This window comes from Rhopalosiphum maidis, chromosome 4 (assembly GCF_003676215.2).
Source record: "Rhopalosiphum maidis isolate BTI-1 chromosome 4, ASM367621v3, whole genome shotgun sequence".
NCBI classification, from domain to species: Eukaryota; Metazoa; Arthropoda; class Insecta; order Hemiptera; family Aphididae; genus Rhopalosiphum; species Rhopalosiphum maidis.
Window position 1 is genome coordinate 50,174,240 of NC_040880.1, and position 20,603 is coordinate 50,194,842.

The following is a 20,603-nucleotide window of genomic DNA, read 5'->3' on the forward strand; positions in this document are numbered from 1 at the left end:
GAAAAGCTATTTTGAATTTAAGGCATTTTAACTTGTATAACCCTAAATTTTCAGACTTCAAAAATGTAATTTAAAGTTCAATGTTTTTTCGTATTTTAATAATTCAACAATTGTACTTATAGTTGTGTAATTAATTTCAAACGATAATATTATGCGCGTCTTATTTCGCATATAAATAACTTGAATTATATTTGGTAGTCTTTCGTGTATATATTATTATTTAACTGTAGCATATATATACAAGGAAGGCGTACGCTGCAGTATAAAACGTGCACATTTTATTTAAACAAATTTATCCTATGTATTTTCCGTTGCGTTTGATCTAAATGCATAGAATATATTATATTGTTATTATACCTATAAACATGGCATAGTTTATAAAAATACGTGTTGTTTGTTTTTTTAATTTAATCCACCGATATAGATAATCAAAATTTCTTGAAAGATAAACACTATTATTTGTATTAAAATGCTTATATAATATATAAACATAATAACTGTGTGTTCAGCTGAATAAAAAAATATTTTGAGTTTTGACAATCGCCACAGTGAAAAATATTCATTCTTGTATTTATCTAGACAATATACTAAAAAGTATATAAAATGTATAAATATACTAAAAACATAAATAAGTAAACACACGTTGTACATACACATAATATATAATATAATATACATATTTCCCTCTGGTCATATTTTTTCTGATTTGTTACTAAAAAAAAATCATTGGTTAAAATTTTTTTTTTATATATAAACAACCGACTTTCTAGTGATACAAATCAATTATAGTAAGTCAGTACCTATATTTAGTTGTTCACGCTAAGAAGTACCACAAAATATCTCAATTGGATGACCTTGTATTGAAATGGGGTTTGTGGGGAATAAAAAAAAATTATCTACCAAAATACATATTATTTTCAGATAAATTTAAAATTTTTAAACCTTTCGGCACGCAAAGCACAATTTTTTTGCTTTTTTTAAATGGCAAAACCATTTATTTTTTACACATTTAGGTAGTTAATTTTAGACTTTTTTTATAAAAAAATTTTTTCTCGTTTTTTTGTATGATAAAATTGGCAAATGAAATTGAATGTTAAAATTTAATATTTACGAATAATCTGTTTTTGATCAAATTTTAACTATGTTCAATTCATAATTGAAAATCGAAATAATATATTCGATATTGTTAAATAACAGATAAAACATAAATAAAAACTCATATGTTTTCATAATAAATTGATGAAAGTAGACTAAATAAACGCGCCATATTTATGGAATTTATATAACGTTTGGAATCGTGCTTGAATCATCAAGTCAGAAATTTTGAACGATTTATTAGGTAATAATTTCAACATAATATTGCAAATAATTAAATTTTAATTTATAGTGTGTACATTTTCATTATTTTCATTACCTTCAATATTTATAGATCTTATATCTTATTTTTAGTTATTATTAAATATTAAATGTCTACGTTAAATTTCATTTGCCAATTTTGCAATAAGAAAAATACTTTTTAAACAAAAGTAGGTTTAAAAAAAAATATTCTACCCGAATTTGTAGAAAAAAATGTTTTTGCTACTTAAAAAAAATTAAGTCGTATTGTGCATACGCGTACTGAAAGGGTTAATAATTCAAAATTAGTCAGAAAATAGGTATTTCGGGTAGGTATTCCTATTCATTCCCTAAAAACTCCATTTCAATATATAATGGTCATCTAAATGAAGTATTTACTGATAACTCTTAGTGTGAACACACTGCATGCATGTGATTAAATACAGTTTATAAATATATTAATATATAATAAATACATAATACTATCATCTGACTCGAGTTATATTATAAATACTGTATTTTATATTTGCATAATAGTTTCAGGCGTAAATATTATTTATATATATATATCTTTAAAATTGCATTATTTGCCTAACAAAAAAAATATAATACTTATAACTTATAAGTATATATATATAATTACCATTATTATAATAATTATTCATATTAATATATAAATAATTAAACTCTAATTTTATCTATAAACTGTTCATTAATATGAACATAGTATAGTGTCACGTTTTAATACTTTATAAAACTTATATTAAACGAAATATATTTCATATCATATTTTTAATGACATAATAATATTATAATTTTTGTTAAATATAAAATCTCACAATTAATACATAAAAATATAAGGGAAATAATAAATAATTATATAAACGTAAAACAATTAACCGTTAATTAATTTCAAATTTATGGTCGTTTCTCCATTTATGTTGGTTAGTGTATTTCTAAATTGTCATTCATCCCTGTAAAAAATACGATATATTATAATATAATTCTTAATTTTACCTGTCGATTTTCGGAACAATTGAAATCCAATTATTTTTTAAATTATTAACACTGAAATAATAATATATATGATAAATATATACATAATATAGTTTATATAACAAGGACGACTACGGTAGTCGTGATAAACGGTTTAAATACCCAGCTATTTTATAGCAATTAACTAATTTATTGTAGGTACCTAAAGTTAATTTTAAAAGTTAACGACTGCATAAGCCAATTAATTATACTTAAAATTACGTGCCAAGTATGCTATTTCTCGTGTAAGTTAAATAAAAAAATAATAATAATCTTGCACATGGTTGTGTTTTTAAATGTGTAACCCTAGTTATAATGAAAACACTAATCATAGTTGATGTTTGAATTTTAGGTTATATGTATTTATTCGCTTTAGAACACTTTAAATGCTTTATAAAGTGTAATTATCAAATAATAATAATCAAATGTGTACCTACATGTTTACTATGTCCTGTTACAATAGAATCAAAAGTTCATAATTATTTATTATTATCTTGGTTAATATTAAAAGAACATAATTGGATTAAATTAAACGTGAAGTTATGTAAATATAAAGAAATATTACACGATGATCATTATAAAAATGAATTGTTTTATTATAACGATAGATGAAAAAAATCGAATAATTATAAGAAAATATAATATAATATTGAATATTATAGGCAATAAGAATATTGTCACTTTTTCAGTTGTAATTATATTGCCTATCTTTAACGTTTTCATACGCCGTAAAACGAAATAAAAAAACTACTCGCCCTTCTTTCTCGTTTGAAACGTTTTCAAAAGAAAAAAAAACTATATGAAAATATTATGTCGGAAAACAACTGCTTGGAATCAAATTAATTAAATATAATACAAAAGTGAATCTATTGTCTGTTTCCTCTTTGGGACCGGAAAACCAACTTGCAGTTTCGATTCTTTCAAAACGCGTATTTTAATGGCACCTACTATATGTACAGTGGCCTCGCGTTTTGTTCAGGCACTGCTGCAGGAAGGGGCGTCGCGTCTTTTTGTCTTTCACGGAATATTTCTGCCTCTTAAACGTTGTTGTTATTAATAATTAGAAAGAAAAAAAGAAGACGAATACGAGACTTGTCTCCGTCGTAGTCGCCCGCACAGCACGGTTTTTGGATATAACAATGACCTGAGGATTTTTTTTTTCTTTAATAAAGACGACTAACAAAAGCTGCAAGTTACAGCAATTAATCAAAATATTTTTCCCCGCCCTACTGTTTTTTTTTTTTTTTTGTAAAACAAGGCCAAGTGGATGTTGAGTGTTACGTCAAGTTTTCACACAACGGTCGTCTCAAAAGTTCACTCTAAAAACAATACCTATCCGGCAAGTGTTTTTGTATTTTATATTTTTTATTTTCTGTTCTGCAGGCCCACTCTTTTTTCTCTCTGGTACTTTAGCTAGATCAAAACTTGTATTCGAGTAGCTCCCGACTTATATATTGTACGCGAGTATGTGCAAAACAATGACCGACCGGTAATGGTGCAAAAAACAATGTTTCTCGCGTATAGGTACGTGTTTAAATTCTTTTGAAAATTCAAAACTGAAACCTTCCAAACGTGCTTTTTTCATAATGTCGTGTGTACAAGAATAGCCGTTGTACACACGTATTGTTCTTCGCCGTGGCAGTATAGAAAAATCCATTACCTTGACGAGCGTGCTTTGAAAATGTAAATTTTTTTATAAGTTGAATACGCTATAACATATATTATAGTTGTATGTATTTCCTATTAAGGCAATATATACATGCTTGCACTTAAATTCGTGGAAGTCAAGTCATAATTAAATACGTTTACTTTACATTGTATTCGGTTACAACACTTCAGCTTTAATATGCGTGTTGACCCATGTAATAATTATGTTGTTAGATACTATAATGATCCATTCAGCTATAAAAGGCTACACAAATATCATTTAAATAGTAGAATTATTATAATACACAATAGTATGATAATATATCATGATACCGTATTCAACATTAAATATTAAAAAACACATATATTATATACTTGATATTTATTTAAAGTCTTAAGTGATTAGTTTTATTATAACATATATTTTAAATATTTGTTCATTTGTCTTTAAATTACCTATTTAAATATTTAAGGATAATGCATTTATAAAATTAAAATAGTTATATTTTATTTTATATTATTTTATTATTGAATAACATAATAATAAATAATAATATAGAATTATTATGTAAGTATACTCTATACTGTATAATATCGTATAATGTTTAACACTTACGTGAACTATGCCTATTGGTTATAGTTATTACTTATTACCTATCTCTTTTTATACCTAAAATGTCACAATATTAACCTTTTTCCTGATGGGATAATCAATTAGTAATTACTCATTATTATTATTAAAAACCATCATCATTAGACTGTATCAAATTGAAATATAGGACAGATATATAATATTATGTCAAAATTATAGAAACGTCAATTATTAAAGTAATTACTTATCGGAGTGACTGGGATATATTAATATAAATAGTTACTACCTTACAAGAAGAGAGAAAATACGTCAATAACAGTCAGTCTGTGTAGTTTACTATATTATCATTGGTGACATTATTTAAGTTGAAAGTTGAAACTAAGTACATTTCACATCTATATATTTTTTTAATTAATTTTATTTTTGTAAAAGGTTGAACGCTATATTATATGTACATTGTGTTTGTATATATAATATGTATTATACATAATCTTCATTTCACATATAAATATATATACATACATATATATTTTTAAATTAATTATTTTTTAAAAGGCTTAATGTGATAGGTATTCATTTTATTTAAATATTAATATAAGGTACGAGGTTTTTTTTCCCGGAAAAATATTATGAATCCATTCGGATGATATCGAACATTAACAGGGTGATAAGCTTTTTACAAATAATAGGTAATTATAATAATAAAAACAACGTTCAAATTAATATAAAAAGGAAACAATTATATACCTACTGAAATTTACAAAACAATTAAAAACATGTAAAACGCAGTAGCATTCCGCTATATAAAATAATATTATATGACGTATAGTAATTTATTTTTAGTTTTAATAACATGGTTTAAAATCATTTTATATTATAACTGTGTAACTGACAACTTATTATAATTGTACATATTTTAAAACACAACTATCAATAATCATTTAATATATAAATTGGTTTCAAAAATTAAAACATACAAATAAGAAATTTTAAATTTCATGAAAGTATGTATATAATTCCTATTATTGAGCATGTTAGGTTTTAAATTTAAATTTAAATTTTAAAATCCATTACCTGTGTCTAATTATAAATCTATAAATTATAATATAAATTACATTTATTGAGTGTGTAATATTATTTCACTTAAAAATCAATATATTGTTTAAGTATTTGGTAAAGCTTGTTTGTGCGATTATTAATAGACTGCATTCGTAGAATGTTATAATTGTTCACTGTATATACTTTATTATAATAGGTATATAATGTAGATCTTAGTATGCAATTTTAACATTGTTCAATTATTGACTACATTATTTATTTAATACACTGTACACGGACTACAGTACACCTATACAAATTAGTACAAATAATTTATCTATCATTCCATAATAACATCGATGCATATGTACGTTATATATTAAACTGCGTCAACGATAAACCGTATTCACCGCGTATACATAATAATTTATAGTGTACATACTACATATACTTGAATGGTTTCTAAAGTTATAATATATAATACACGGTGCAATAACCTTTGACTAATACTTTTACGTCTCTATCTATTGTCATCGCCGCAGTTTATATATATATATATTACACAGAAGTAAATCGATGATCTCTGTTTTCAGGCAATGATGTACTCCTTGGCAAACTCGCTCTCGGCGCTTGGCAGAGACGCGGAAGCCGAGCTCTACTACAGACAGCTGCTTCGGGTCAACCCAACAGATGTGTCCGCCTTCCTGACGTACGGCGATCTCTTGGCCAAAAACGTAATTGCTCTGGGTTTTTTTTCCACACACACATTTATACACATCACACACACTCATAATATGTGATTTAATACACTCGAAATATATGATGTGTATAGTGAGGGTAAAGTTTTCTATTCGGTATTATATATATTATATTCCAATACGGCGGTATGCCAATATGTATAGAGGTACTTTGAGAATCATTCGATTTATTAACTCTGCTCCCCCTCCTTTCGCTGATCAAATCTCACCGACGTGTATTCGTTTAATTGGTTTCTTGTCGTATTTCACCTCCATATGTGTATAGGTATATTATAGTATAAAAATAAACTTTCAAGACGTCTCAAATACTATATCTTATGCGTTAAATTGAAACGACTTCGCACTCAGAATGTGCGAAATATTTTAACAAGTTTAGACTCGATGTTACAAGTTTAGACTCATCTTACAATCATCGGTTATCACTCGACTGACATTTTTTTATCCCATATAGTGTTTGCGTATCATAAAATATATAATATGCTCAGCGTAACCATTTCTTGTCGAAAAACAATAGGTAATTATTTTTTAAGAACACTCATTTTCTCAAAAATTATTAATGTTTTTTATAATTATGTCGACATAATTAATTTTTCATTACAAATCAATATTTTCGAGAAAATAATTTTCACTTTTTTAAATGACAATATTATTTGTTTCATATTTCTTAGTAGAATATTTTTCTAATAATTTGGATTAGTCATACAGAAAATTTTTAAATTTTACATAACTAGAGTAGTGGATCAAATATTTCCGGAGTGGGTATACATCTAGCTGTACCATTACACTCCGCTGAAATATAAAATTAAAAATGTATGCTATCATTTAATAAAATAACTAACTCGAAATATGATAATTATAAAAATAAATAATTTTGTTTTTTAATGACTTTGGATATGGTGTTCAAAAAAAATGTTTTACTATTAACCTTTAAAATAACCGTCTAATATTGAGTAATATCTAATGTTTTTTTTTAACTATATTGAAAAAAATGGCCCACCTCATCTATAAGTAAATCATATGTACGATAGATAAGTATGTATCAGGCATACACATTATTATATAACTTAGAACGGTATACATATTATTTGCTCGTTTATATGTTATAGGTATTCATTATTAATCCTTTTTCAAACGATTTGTGTTGTTTACACTATTGTTGAGCCTCTGTGACGGGAATACTATATAAAATCTCCTGCAGACGAGCCGATATTGTTCTTTAGTTCTTTAATATAATATATTAATTTATATTGTGTACTTATTATGTGTATAATGTATATAGTACATTATAATATTATATTGTAATGCGTGCAAACACAATACGCGTATAGATTATAGACTTCGCCCGACTTCTCGACTATATAATAATAATAATAATAATAATAATAATGTTGGCTCTCTGGTCCCTGGCTAGTCCCTGCAGCAGCGGTAAATACGAAATTTATTTACGCGCGCTCGGTGTATACTCGGTGTAAGCCGATTATACCACCGGTGTGTAATGGTTTTAATTAAATTCAACGCCGTCATCGATTTTGCTTTTACATTATACGCACGTATATATAATATGATAATACATCGTATATATACAAAACTATATAGTATACTTATATATTATTAATAATAATATATATATTATGTGTCTAAGGTACACGGAGACTGCGGAAATAAGGAATATTATTATTATTATTATATTATGTTCTTATGCTGAGTTGTAGTTGAAGTTAGAAAAAGACACTTTTTCTAGCTTAAATAATATTGTATGTTGTTTGATCTTATTCAAACTGGAAAAAATTTCTTTTTTAAATATTTATAATTATTACACAATATACCTATACCACAGCTTAAATGGTCATCATATTTATAGCTAATACATATTATATATACATGAATATGATATACTTTTGTCGTAATAATCTGACATTACATAGGAACTTAAGAACTTATATTTATTTTTATACTAAACGAAGAGAACTATTATATACCACCACGTTCTATGATATTTATTATTTGTAATATGACAAAAATAATAATTAATTTATAGATTAACGAAAAATATTGAAATATACATTTAAAATTATAACACGATTATTGCGAGTCTATTCCATAAAATCGTGCATTTTAATTTGATACCAATATTTATACGAAGTCTCTATCTATATCTTTTTTTAAATAATGAAGCTTATTTACTAAGAGTATAACAACAGTTTTAACAAGTAGAAAATACATAAAAAGAAATGCGTAATCGTTATGAAAAATCCTGTTATAGAAAGGAAAAATTAGAGAATTAAAGGATTAAGAGCTTAATTAAATTTTAATTATAAATTAAAATTTATAAAATTTACTACATTTGTACCTACGCATAAAATATGAAAAACTAACTTGGAAAACATAGCTTAAAACAGTACGTCTTGAATAAATTAATGTCACTGCCTCTTTTCTTCATGTCATTCAGTTTTTTGTTTATTTAAATCAGTAATCGGTCTAAATTGTATATTTATTTATTTTTAATAAAAAAAAAAAAAAAAAAACTCATAACCAAAAAAAGCAGCACGTTTCGTTGTGTATACAACATTTACACATAGTCGCGTTGTTAAGGGCGACGAACCTCATACTTTAGCTACATTCAGACTCACTGCAGTATGGTATAGGGTAGGTCGGGTAGTCACGATTGCGTTTATCAAATATTGCGTATAGTTTGTTTTCCTTCGTCGTCATTAGACATAATTAGTATTATTTCAGTGTTACTTTATTTCTACGACAGCGACAGCATGGAAATATTTTATGGCGTTATAAATTTATAATATATTACTATATTAATATTTTTTTATATTATATAAAATAATACATTATAGTAATCGCCAATCGGTATACATCTCAATTTCACCAAACTGATGATTTTTTTATATATATAATTTAGAAAAAAATCATCATAGAAAATCTAAAAAATAGTTTTTATTATTTCTATTTTTATTTTTTGAAGATAATATTTTACACTTTAAATTTATTTATTTTTTGTTTTTTGATTGATGTAGATACAATTTTTGTTTCTCGGTCAAATACTTAAAAGTGTAATACAAGGAACCTTATAAATTACTATATTATAACTTGTAATTTTATAATTTATGTACATTATATTTTTCAATTTATAGTACTATCTTTATGCAATTTAAAAAAAATATTTTTTATTAAGATTCTTAATAAGTAAAAATACTGAATACTTTTAAATGTTTCAAGTACTAGACGTAGCCATATTTTTTTGTCCACCTTAATAATTGATGGGTATTATATATAGTTTGACAGTCTAGGATAGGTATATCTAAACCTGTTCCAGAATTTATAAGTAGATATAGCTGAAAATTTCGCAAATATATATACAAATCATTTCCGTGTATGGCGTTATCGAAATTATTGTGCATCCTAGTTTCACAGCTAAAATTTAAAAAAATATATATTTTAGAACGATCAGAATAATTCATGTATTCTAACACGAATGAGTTATATTAATATAAAATATAACTTATTATAAATTAATTCACAAAAATATAATTACTATAATTTATTTTTTATCATTAGCTTTTATATAAATACCTATTGAAAACCTTTAAAATTAAAATCGATAATAATTACTACGAAAAATATCATTATTCTAAAAAATAATAAACAGCGTTAAAATTTAAATCCCAACCTAGTTTTTACATTTGTATATAATATAATGTAATAGTTTTCTGACGTTTTTTCCGTATGACAGAGGTCTAGAGTGTCCGAGGCGGAAGAATGGTATGGCAAAGCACACAGGACAGCGCCGGACAACCCAGTGGTACGGACTAGGTACGCTGATTTCCTGTCTTCCATGGGCAGGTTAGACGATGCGGTGGAGCAGTACGAGGCGGCCGCGGCGCTGGCATCCGATGACCACGAGATCGTGGTCAAGACAGCCACGACGCTACGCAAAGCCGGCCGAACGTTTGACTCGGAGAAATACTACAGGTGGGCTGTACGACTTTACCCTCAGGTAAGTTCATATTCAGCAGATACGTTTAAAGTTTTTATCATTTTTCAACACTTTTTTAAATGAATTATACTATTATATTGTACTATGGTGATATAATATATTACATAATAAATAATTATTTACATAAATAATTAAAAAAAAACGCAATATCCACACATAATATACGGTAGTACTCATATATACCCTGAAGTTGTAAAACATGTGTTTAGTGTTATTTGTACACCATTCGTAAATATTACAAAAATATTTCGGTTTTAATCCTGATAATTTTTTTTTCAATTTTGTCTCTTGTAATAAATAGAAGGTACCTTTATTATAAAACAACAGAATCAGTACATTTTTGATGTTTGACCGTTGAATTCTGAAACATATTATACTACTATAATAAGGGTTATTTTCTATATCAACCAATATAGTGCTCTTGTTTTAGATCAAAAAATACCTCGACGGTCAGACATAAAAAATATCATTTTTCATTTTTATAATAGGTATTTTTCGCCTAAAACCCGATTCAAAGCCCCAGAGGGTTCAATAATTCTTAAAACAACAGCAATAACGTGCGTTTTGTATTGGTATGAGCACTATGAGCTAACGTTTTAGGATATTTGATTCCGTATATAGGTAGTTCGTAAAAAGTCATACCATTTTTATATCATAATATAATTAAACTTTAATTTTCGTTAGTAAAAACTTTTATTCATCTAAAATATAATATTATAAATTTTTATATTATACGTTCTTACGGTAAACAAACAAAAAAATTGTATAATTACTGATAAAGAAAGTTGAATTATTTGCCACGACGGATTGTCAATACATACCAGAAAAAAATGAATGAAAACTTTATCCCACAATCATATATATATATATTGTCTCCCCATTCGGACTCGAACTGCGTGATATTGACATTTTTCAAGCTCCGCCGAATTTTAATGGGAAAATTCGAATCCGGCATCGCTAACGGGTGATATATATTGTAGGGTCGGCGCAAGCAGCTAGTATTCTATAATACACTTTGAATACAACGCAACTTACGCACACGTAACGAGATTTGAATTATTTAAGGGATTATTTTATTATTATTAATTTAAAATATTATATATCTAAAAACGATTAGATAGGTAAAAAAAAAATCATATCCTCGTCGAAATCATATCATAAAAATAATAATTCAAGTCGACTTTCATTCTTATCGACATATATAATATTATACAGGTATATTACCATAAAATATTTGTACTCCCAATTAATATATAATAATTCTGTAGGGGGCGATGTAATAAATATCCTAGGAAATTTTTACCTGGTATAAAATTTAACCTAAATAAATCATACTTCTGAGTAATATAATTTATTTATTACACTGAATATTAGTTTTAAGAAATTTTGCAGTCTCAAGTGTTTCATTTCGGATGAGATTTGTTCAAATACTCTTCTAAGTGTCACCACGCCGCCCTGATTTTTTTTTTTTTTTTTGTCTGAGGAAGGGAGAGGGTTGTTTGTATTTAAAGGTTACGATTTTTTTTCACAAAGTTGTACTAAATGAGCCTACGAGTAAATAACTTTTATTATTAATATATATTTAAAATTAATTATTAATTTTGTTTGTCATTTCAATTATAAATATCATAAATTAAGTTAAAATAGTTAAATTATATATATATATATATATATATATATTATATACTAAATTATATTACATGCCTAGGCTTTAAATAGTTTAATTATAATAAAAAAAAGTTAAAAAACCAATGTATACCTATACAAATCGATTATTTAACACACGAATGAAGCTGGGCTATTTAGCTAGTGCTATGTATAATTATATGCTTAGTCTTTACCAAAAAAACAATTTTTATCCCAATATGATGGGTGTATGGGACTGTTGACACGTACGTAAAAGTTTGACAAATTTAAATAGCAATGTAGCCTTATAAATTAATGCCACAGTTGATCCGTATGTATTCTACTGTTGAATTTCCATAATGTATATCTTCTTTTATATTTACCTAATGATTATATTCATCTATAATAATCTAATAAGAGTATATTATTAAACAATATAATTGACCAAAATAATTAGATGAAACAGACGTAATAGCGAAAAGCTGAGATGTCGGATTAAAAGAATTTGATGAAAAATATAATATTATAAAGTTGAAAGTTTATTTATTTACAATCTAAAGAATTATGTATCATAAATCATAATACATCAGTCCTATCATATTATACAATATATAATATTAAATATTAAATTGCTCTCCATCCTCTGCGCCTGGTCTCTCCTACGCATGAATATAAAATACATAAATATAATAACTACCTATAATATCATAAATAATAAATAACTCGATGTTCGTTAAAGTAGTGGATATGAATCCACTTAACTCATGGAAACAGCATAAACCACGCGTATAAATAGCTCACCGCGGCGTGGTGGTTCGGAAAACGCGCGATTTAACAAGATTAAAATGTATATGATAATATAATATTTGATTAGCTTACGGAAGAATAAACGGCGATATGCCTAATCGTTACGCGAATAAAAAATAATTTAATAATAGTTGATACTATACAACATTAAAAACCTTTTCTGAGTGAAAAGACAGATGATTTGATTCGTTTAATATTATATGAATATTAAATTATTTAAAAAGATATTATAATGATTAGGTTTCTATTTTTTTACGATGAGTAAATATATACAATATACATAAGTTATAAAACATTTGTATTATTTTGTTACTGATCATTCAACGGGTGCCTTAGAGTACTATATAATAAATAATAATAGATTCATACAATCGAAATTTTTTTTGTATGCCATGGCTTACGGTAAAGTAAATTTTATGTGATAAAGCGACTAAATTTCTTTGGACATTATCGATTTCAGAGTATAATATATTATATTTATACCTATAGGCTTAATTACATTACCAGAAAACTTAGAGAAATATGCATGTTCAATTTACTGCCTTTTAAAAAAAATAAATGTGTTTTTCATATTTATAATTGTGTTTTTATATTAAATGTTTGGTACCTGCCAACTTGACCTGAAATAGTAATTGAATATCTGACCAATCGCGCTAATTCTGAGCAGAATGATGAATGTATTGATTTTACAGTGTATATTTTTTTTTATGTGCTTGTAGAAAAAAAAATGCTTTGATTTTCAATTTCAATATTGTTTCTGGCAGGAATGTTAATCTAATTAGTACTTTTGGGAATCAAAATTAGAAATAATTTGTTTAATAATTGGGAAAACGAACACTTTTACTCTAAACTAGTTTTTACAAAATCGATTTGCTTAATTTATTGCAATTCAAAAATGAATAACAGTAACAAAAAATTGTATGACTGCCGTTAAAAAATATTAAACATAAGCATAATTTTTTTGAAACATTATGTTAAAATTCGTCAATTTTACATACAAATTGCAAATTATTTCGTAGTTAAAAATTTATGAATGTTCAAATTTTTAACTTAGGATTGAACATAAATAGAAAATTTTTCATTAGTAGTATAAACTGAAACTAAAAATATATATAAATATATAATTTTTTTTAGATATTTTAAATTCAAAATTGGAATACGAAAACCGAATATTTAGACGAAAAATAACTATTTTAATTATCTTATTGTAGTTTTAAAATAGTATTCATGGGGTATGAGTACTTGACAATGTTTACGTATATTATTAATTATTATATTTAATAAACAATAATCATATTTTGAAGTGCAATGTTTATATTCTTGTATTTTTGTTATATATTATTTTCTTATTCTGAGTATCTATATTTTATAAATTTTTAGTGCATTAAAATAAATTTAAAGCTTTAGTTTTAATATTATACCGTTGGTGATAACCATCGGCGACACAAACGACACAAATATTATATCGTATATGTTTTCCACAGGACGCGGCGAGCCACAGCAACCTGGGAGCTATACTTCACATCAACAACAAATTAGACGAGGCGGAACGTTCGTACAAGAACGCGTTACGACTGCAGCCGGACGACGCAACCACGTTGGCAAATCTTCAGAAACTCAGGAACGTCCATCGCCATCGGCACACGGTAAAATGAACGATGTCCGCGATCTGTCAAATTATGTAGGTTCATCCACGCGATCATTGTATCGTCACGATTTTCCTACAAAATATAAAATTATATTATATTAATTTCGTTCTTTTCCATTGAATACTTAACTTATGCTTTTTTGTATTCTTATGTTTTGTAACAATATTTTATGATGTTAAGTCTTTCTTTACGTATTTTTTTCCAAAACAATACTTGTTGATATTATTACAATATTATATATATACATATATATGAATTTTGTGTATTGACGTTGCGTTGCTTTATACACTGTATTATTGTGATCCAAATTGCTCATTTCCTATCCTCCGAGATTACAACGTAAGTTTACCAGCCCGAAAAATGAGTGCAAGGCTTTTCATATTACGTTAATTCTCGATAGTATAATACGTATGTTTGTTCACCTTTTTAATTTTAATTCTTAATATTATGCAGCTTCCCACATATACAAATCTATATACCTACTTATAATGTTATATCAATATACTCGAAATCAATATTATAACCCAGAAGTAAGTCGGGATACACCGAGATTATCTTAAGTCCTTAATATCACCCAATACCTATGACAAAAACCTAATATTTTTCATACTTTCACATATCACATTAAGTAGCTTTAATAGCTAGGTATATAGAATTATTTAGGCCTATCCTAAGTATATCATATTTATTGCCCTCTTCTGCGTAATTTTTAAACTTGTAACACGAACGTGACTTTCCGGCTATATTATGCGTATTATTATTATTATTATTATATTAAATATATTCCCGTCGCCGGGTATATTATTTAGTATTTACATTTAACTTAAATGATTTAAGTATGTATTTAACATTAAAACCATCAGACTGTCCGTCGACACAATAAAAATAGGTCTCAAAGGTATTAATATACGAGTATATTAATATAATATATCACTATTTCTTTAATTTTTTTTTCGCTTACTACATATGTATCTCACGAATCAATTGCAGTCACTGCCTAACACTATAGTGAATTAAACCAAAACTGTTAAAAAAAATTCAGAAAGATATTATAATAATATTTAATGAACCTATATCTGTGGCATCTGGATAAACATTGATGATCAAATATATTACATATTCGTCGTTTAATTGTTTGGTGACAATAATAACACTCGGCGCGCCTTCATAATATGTAAGTATAAACATTAGTAATAATAATAATAATAAGAAAATTTAATTTATTTCTCGTGCAACCACGTCGCTTTGGTCATCTGCAGTTCTAAATACCGACTGTTGAGCGCGTACCACAATTTAAAAAATTCTAATTATTATAGTATAATATGTACCTACTTATGCGTGTTATATTAAATTACATGATATTTTGTTTTTTGATAAATGTAATACGAATGTGTAATATATTTATATTTACGCAGTTCTCACCGGGATGTGGTGAAAAATATTCATATTTTTATTATTTTTGCAATTCCCAATTTCATCCTGGGACGGCTGGGAGTTTAAACAAGCACTGTATGTGCAGACAATAATGACTGCAGTACAAAAACGTAACCAGAGTGAAAAAAAAGTCTCGAGAGATTTACCCTCCACTCTCCAGAATATGAAGTGGTAGCACGATATTTCTGCAAATAATATTACATATATTATAATATAGTTACCTAAATATAACGCCTCCGTTTCGCCCCGTAGATTGTATAACATAGGTATAATGGTATACAACAATAATAAGCAACATGGGTACCTATTATAACGACAATGACAACGTTTTGTTTTTCGGCGATTCGTTACGAACTGTAATAATAATATATAAATTATACCTATATATGCTTGGCTATAAGTATAAAATATTAAAATATAATGTTTTTTCAAGCGCAATTTCTTATACTTTGATAATTATTATGATAATACCATGCATCTTATATACGCAACACTTTCGAATTCCACTATATGGATAATGATAAAACAAAAAATAAAATATACATTATTTTGGTTGACGCTGAAGTAGTCTTATGGCATGGTCTTTAGTCGAATTTAAATCATAACTGAAAGGATTGTATATTATTAAAACAACTTATCTTGTATGGAGATTCTAAAATGATGCGTCATTACGTTATTATTATCATAATTCAATGTATTGCTATGATACAGTGTTTATTTGTAAGTAAAAAAGTTGAAAATTTATTCAAGGTTTCTTATAAGTTTTTATATTGAGTACTTAAATTAGTTTGTAGTTAAAGATGCATATAAATTTTAATTTTAACACCTAAGGTTTAGAAATTTAATACACGATTCCTCGTAAATAGTTTATGCTGAAAATTAAAAAAATAGATATAAGCCACTTATTTTATGCTTGAGGAATTGTCGAAATGTTGAAAACAATGACAACGATTGAAATTCTATCGATAAGAAAATATATTATCTACAACTTCCAGCTGTGAATACACATAGGCCACAATCTCAAAATACATTATAGTAGTTATTAACGTGATTGGTGTATGTAATATTATTATCTCCATGACTGCATAATATGTGTATAGTAAAATTTTGGGTGGATCGATGATGTACCTGCTTGTGTAAATAAAAGAATATGAATTTATAATAGGAAAATATAGTTCAATATAAGTTACCTAGCTACTTCTTACTATTTATGTTCTTAAAACGATAAAACCTATTTATAAAATGTCAAGTATACATAGTCTTTCAAGTATTTTTAGTTTGCCGGAAAAGGAGAAAAGTATAATATAGTATACATTTTAGTTAACTGCTTTACTGTATAGAAGGTGTTGAGAATACGTCTTTATCATTGAGTAAATAACTGTAAAATATCATATATAATATATATCATGAAATGTGTTAAATTTTAATTTAAAAATGAAATTCATGTATGTGAACTACTTTACAGGAACCTCTACAGGACTTAACAAAGCTATTATAATACACCCCGAGTTCCAAAGAATAGGTATGATTAGGTGCCTATATTTGGAGCCAATTGGTTCACTCGTTTCCAAGGCCCTAAACCTCATCCAAGCGTATAAAAAATAATTTTTATATTTATAACTTATAATAATACCACTAACCTCTATTTTAATATGCATTTAATTTCTAAATGTAAAATTGTTTAACAAACTCGTATAAAAGTTTTAATTTTTGATTAAATTTATTCATTGAAAAATGAAAAATATTTGTAGTTTCTTCATATATAAGATTTGCAATATTATATAAGTAAGTTTTGAAGATTTTTAATTTTTCTACGTATTATTATAAGTTATAACTAATATTTTTCAAAATATTTGATTTGATATTTTTGAAATTTTAGGTATGTTGGCATATTACACTCAAGAATCAGAACTGTAGAATTTTACCTAATCCATAACACCAAACGAATAAAAAAAATTTACTGTAATAGTCAATAGATGCATGTTGTAAAATATTTAAGGAAATAAATTACTAATAAAATCAAATACTATTGTTAAGTACCTATAAAGTTAAAATATTTTATGTGTTTCTGACATCGATATTTAATATATAAGTTCCTTCTTTATTTATTTTAGTTATAAAAGGTTTGTTTTCATGTAATACCTAGGTATTATAGATGACAATAATAATTGATGTTATTCGCAACATCATTATTTTTTGTTAATCCTCAACGTGGATGAGTAAAATAATTGATTCATCAAAATTTCAAGCATTTATAATGTATTATTTAAGCTTATGTTACCTGCTTACCTATATTAAAGATAATAACTACAATATTTATGAATAATTATTTCGTTTTAAAACTATTTTTTATGTATTATAATGCTAAACTATACGTTTATACCTATTGTTTTACTGTAAAACTACTTTAACGCAGCTTAATGTAGTTCGAAAAAAGAGAGTAAAAGCGATTTTACAGAGATGATAGTGTTTTTAAGTGACATATTCGTATTATGTTTAAGAAAAAAACTTAAAGTAAAGTAAGTGACCAATAAGAAAGGTAAATATAACTCGAGTAAATCCCCAAGTTGAGTGAATGTGCCATTTAGAATGAATTGCGTTTGGGACGCGGTTTAGTTATTTTTTTCACATGTAATAGTAACCTAACCTACTGTTCATTTACAATTTATAAATGTAACTTAGAAATGAATTAATGAAACTTAATTGATAATTTATTATTCGAAAGTATATGAAATGTACATTAATTAGAATAATTTCAGAAAAATGTAAAACAAAATAATTGTAAATATATACTCATTTTAAAATTAACTAAGTAACTATCTATTTAGTATTTATTCTCATTCATAGTGCATAATTTAGTTTATTAAGTATTACTTTTATAAATTATTTTAGACCTATAGGTATTATTGCATGATATTTGGTTTTAAAATATTATAAAATTAACTCCAATATCTACAGATTAATTATTGTCCAAAAAATAATTCAAGTACCTATTTTGCAATAAAAAAAAAAAATTCATTATATAACAATTAATCATTAACTATATAGCTTAAAAAAATATATATATAAGTACCTTAGATACAAATTCAAACAGGGACACAATTTGTGTTAGGTATTTTTTGGGTTTTGTTTATTTTTATACAATACTTGACTAATTTACTAATAGGAACGTTTTTATAATTACCTATAATTTATAAGGTTTCATTAACTCAGAATAATAATAAATAAAAATATAAATTATAGATAAATAAATTGTAGTTGTAAGATTATTAAGATTATGCATTATTTAATTATAGATAAACAATAGATCAGGTAAGGCTGTCCTCGGCTATTTAATATCTATTCGATCAATTTGGCGATTTTAAGCTCCGTCAAAATATCATTTAGGTAAATGTTTAATTTCAAATTCACCAGTTTTATTTACATACCTGCAAGTGCAATCAACACATGGATAATCGGCTGAACTTTTAAGGGTAAAATAAAAATGCTTTAAATGTTATCACCATGTTTATACACTCATTTATTATTAATAATGACTTATTATTTATTGATCCACCTATAGGCTATAGGTACTCGTTCTAAATGAATTATTATGTCCTAAATAAAACTAATTAGGCAGGTACTTACCAAATAAGCAATTTATTTGATAGATTTACTTTATAATTATAACTTATAAGTAGTTAGGTATACTGTATACAACAGAAACACAAATTACGAGTCTTGTAAATAAAATGGAGATGCAATTTATTATTGCAAGTTTTGTTAACTTGCAATGCATTTATTAAAACTGTTAGAGCGGAGCAACATAATATTACTTTAACTAATAATTCGTCAATTAATGCTAAAACTAACCGACCCTATTATAACTAGTAGGTATCATAGTACTATGAATATTTTACTTTTGACCCCCAAAGTACCTACCAACTAGATCTAATTTTCTACCAGAAACTACCATCAAAGTTAAAATTCAGTTTTTACTGCCCCAATAGTGATGACGAACGCATAAAAAAACCACAAAATTGTGTAATTAATAAATTCATTTGGTACTCCGCTCATCGCAAGCTATCGGCAAGAAAATGCGTTTTATTGGCTACCGAAAACAGATATGTCACAGTCTACGCCACCCCCCCCCCCCCCCCGGTTATCACCTCTTCAATCCGCGGCTAACATGTATATACACTGAGATAGATAACAACAACTGTAGTGCGGACACTGTTCCGAAAAACGAGCTGTCGCGTTAGGACAGTTAGGATGATTCAGTCACTTTGGTTCAAAATCAATTTTTTTGAAATGTAACACATTTTACTGAACTATTAAATTTAATAAATTTGTATAATTAAAATTACACAGCAATACAGCATTAATGTTGTAACCTGGTTATAATTGGAGCGTTCCGGCGTACCTTACGAATAATTTGTTAAAAAGAACGCTTTTTAACCACATTTAGAGGTAGGGTAACTGAATCCCCACTTTAACCCCTGACCCCTGAGTATAACTTAATATAAGTATCTCATACTAGAATATGTACTTTTAAAAGTTTGATATATTAAACTCTAGAATTCCCTTTTCAAAAGGAAAAAATAAGCATAGAGCCATAGAATTTGTACAAAATGAAAGATCATATGCAGAATCTAATTCAGAAAATGAAAATGAAATATTAAATTTCATTTCTG

General features: G+C 26.3%; 1 protein-coding gene across 1 annotated transcript in view; it reads left to right on the top strand.

The window, feature by feature from the left end:
- Nucleotides 1–14,622, top strand: part of LOC113556769 (protein O-mannosyl-transferase TMTC2-like) — a 76,930-nt gene extending 62,308 nt beyond the window's left edge. Inside the window, exons 9-11 of the mRNA XM_026961909.1 lie at nt 6,241–6,381; nt 10,151–10,414; nt 14,332–14,622. Coding sequence (XP_026817710.1) covers nt 6,241–6,381; nt 10,151–10,414; nt 14,332–14,502 — 576 coding nt within the window. The 3' untranslated portion in view covers nt 14,503–14,622. The remainder of the gene's footprint in view (nt 1–6,240; nt 6,382–10,150; nt 10,415–14,331) is intronic.
- The last annotated feature ends 5,981 nt before the right edge of the window (nt 14,623–20,603 follow it).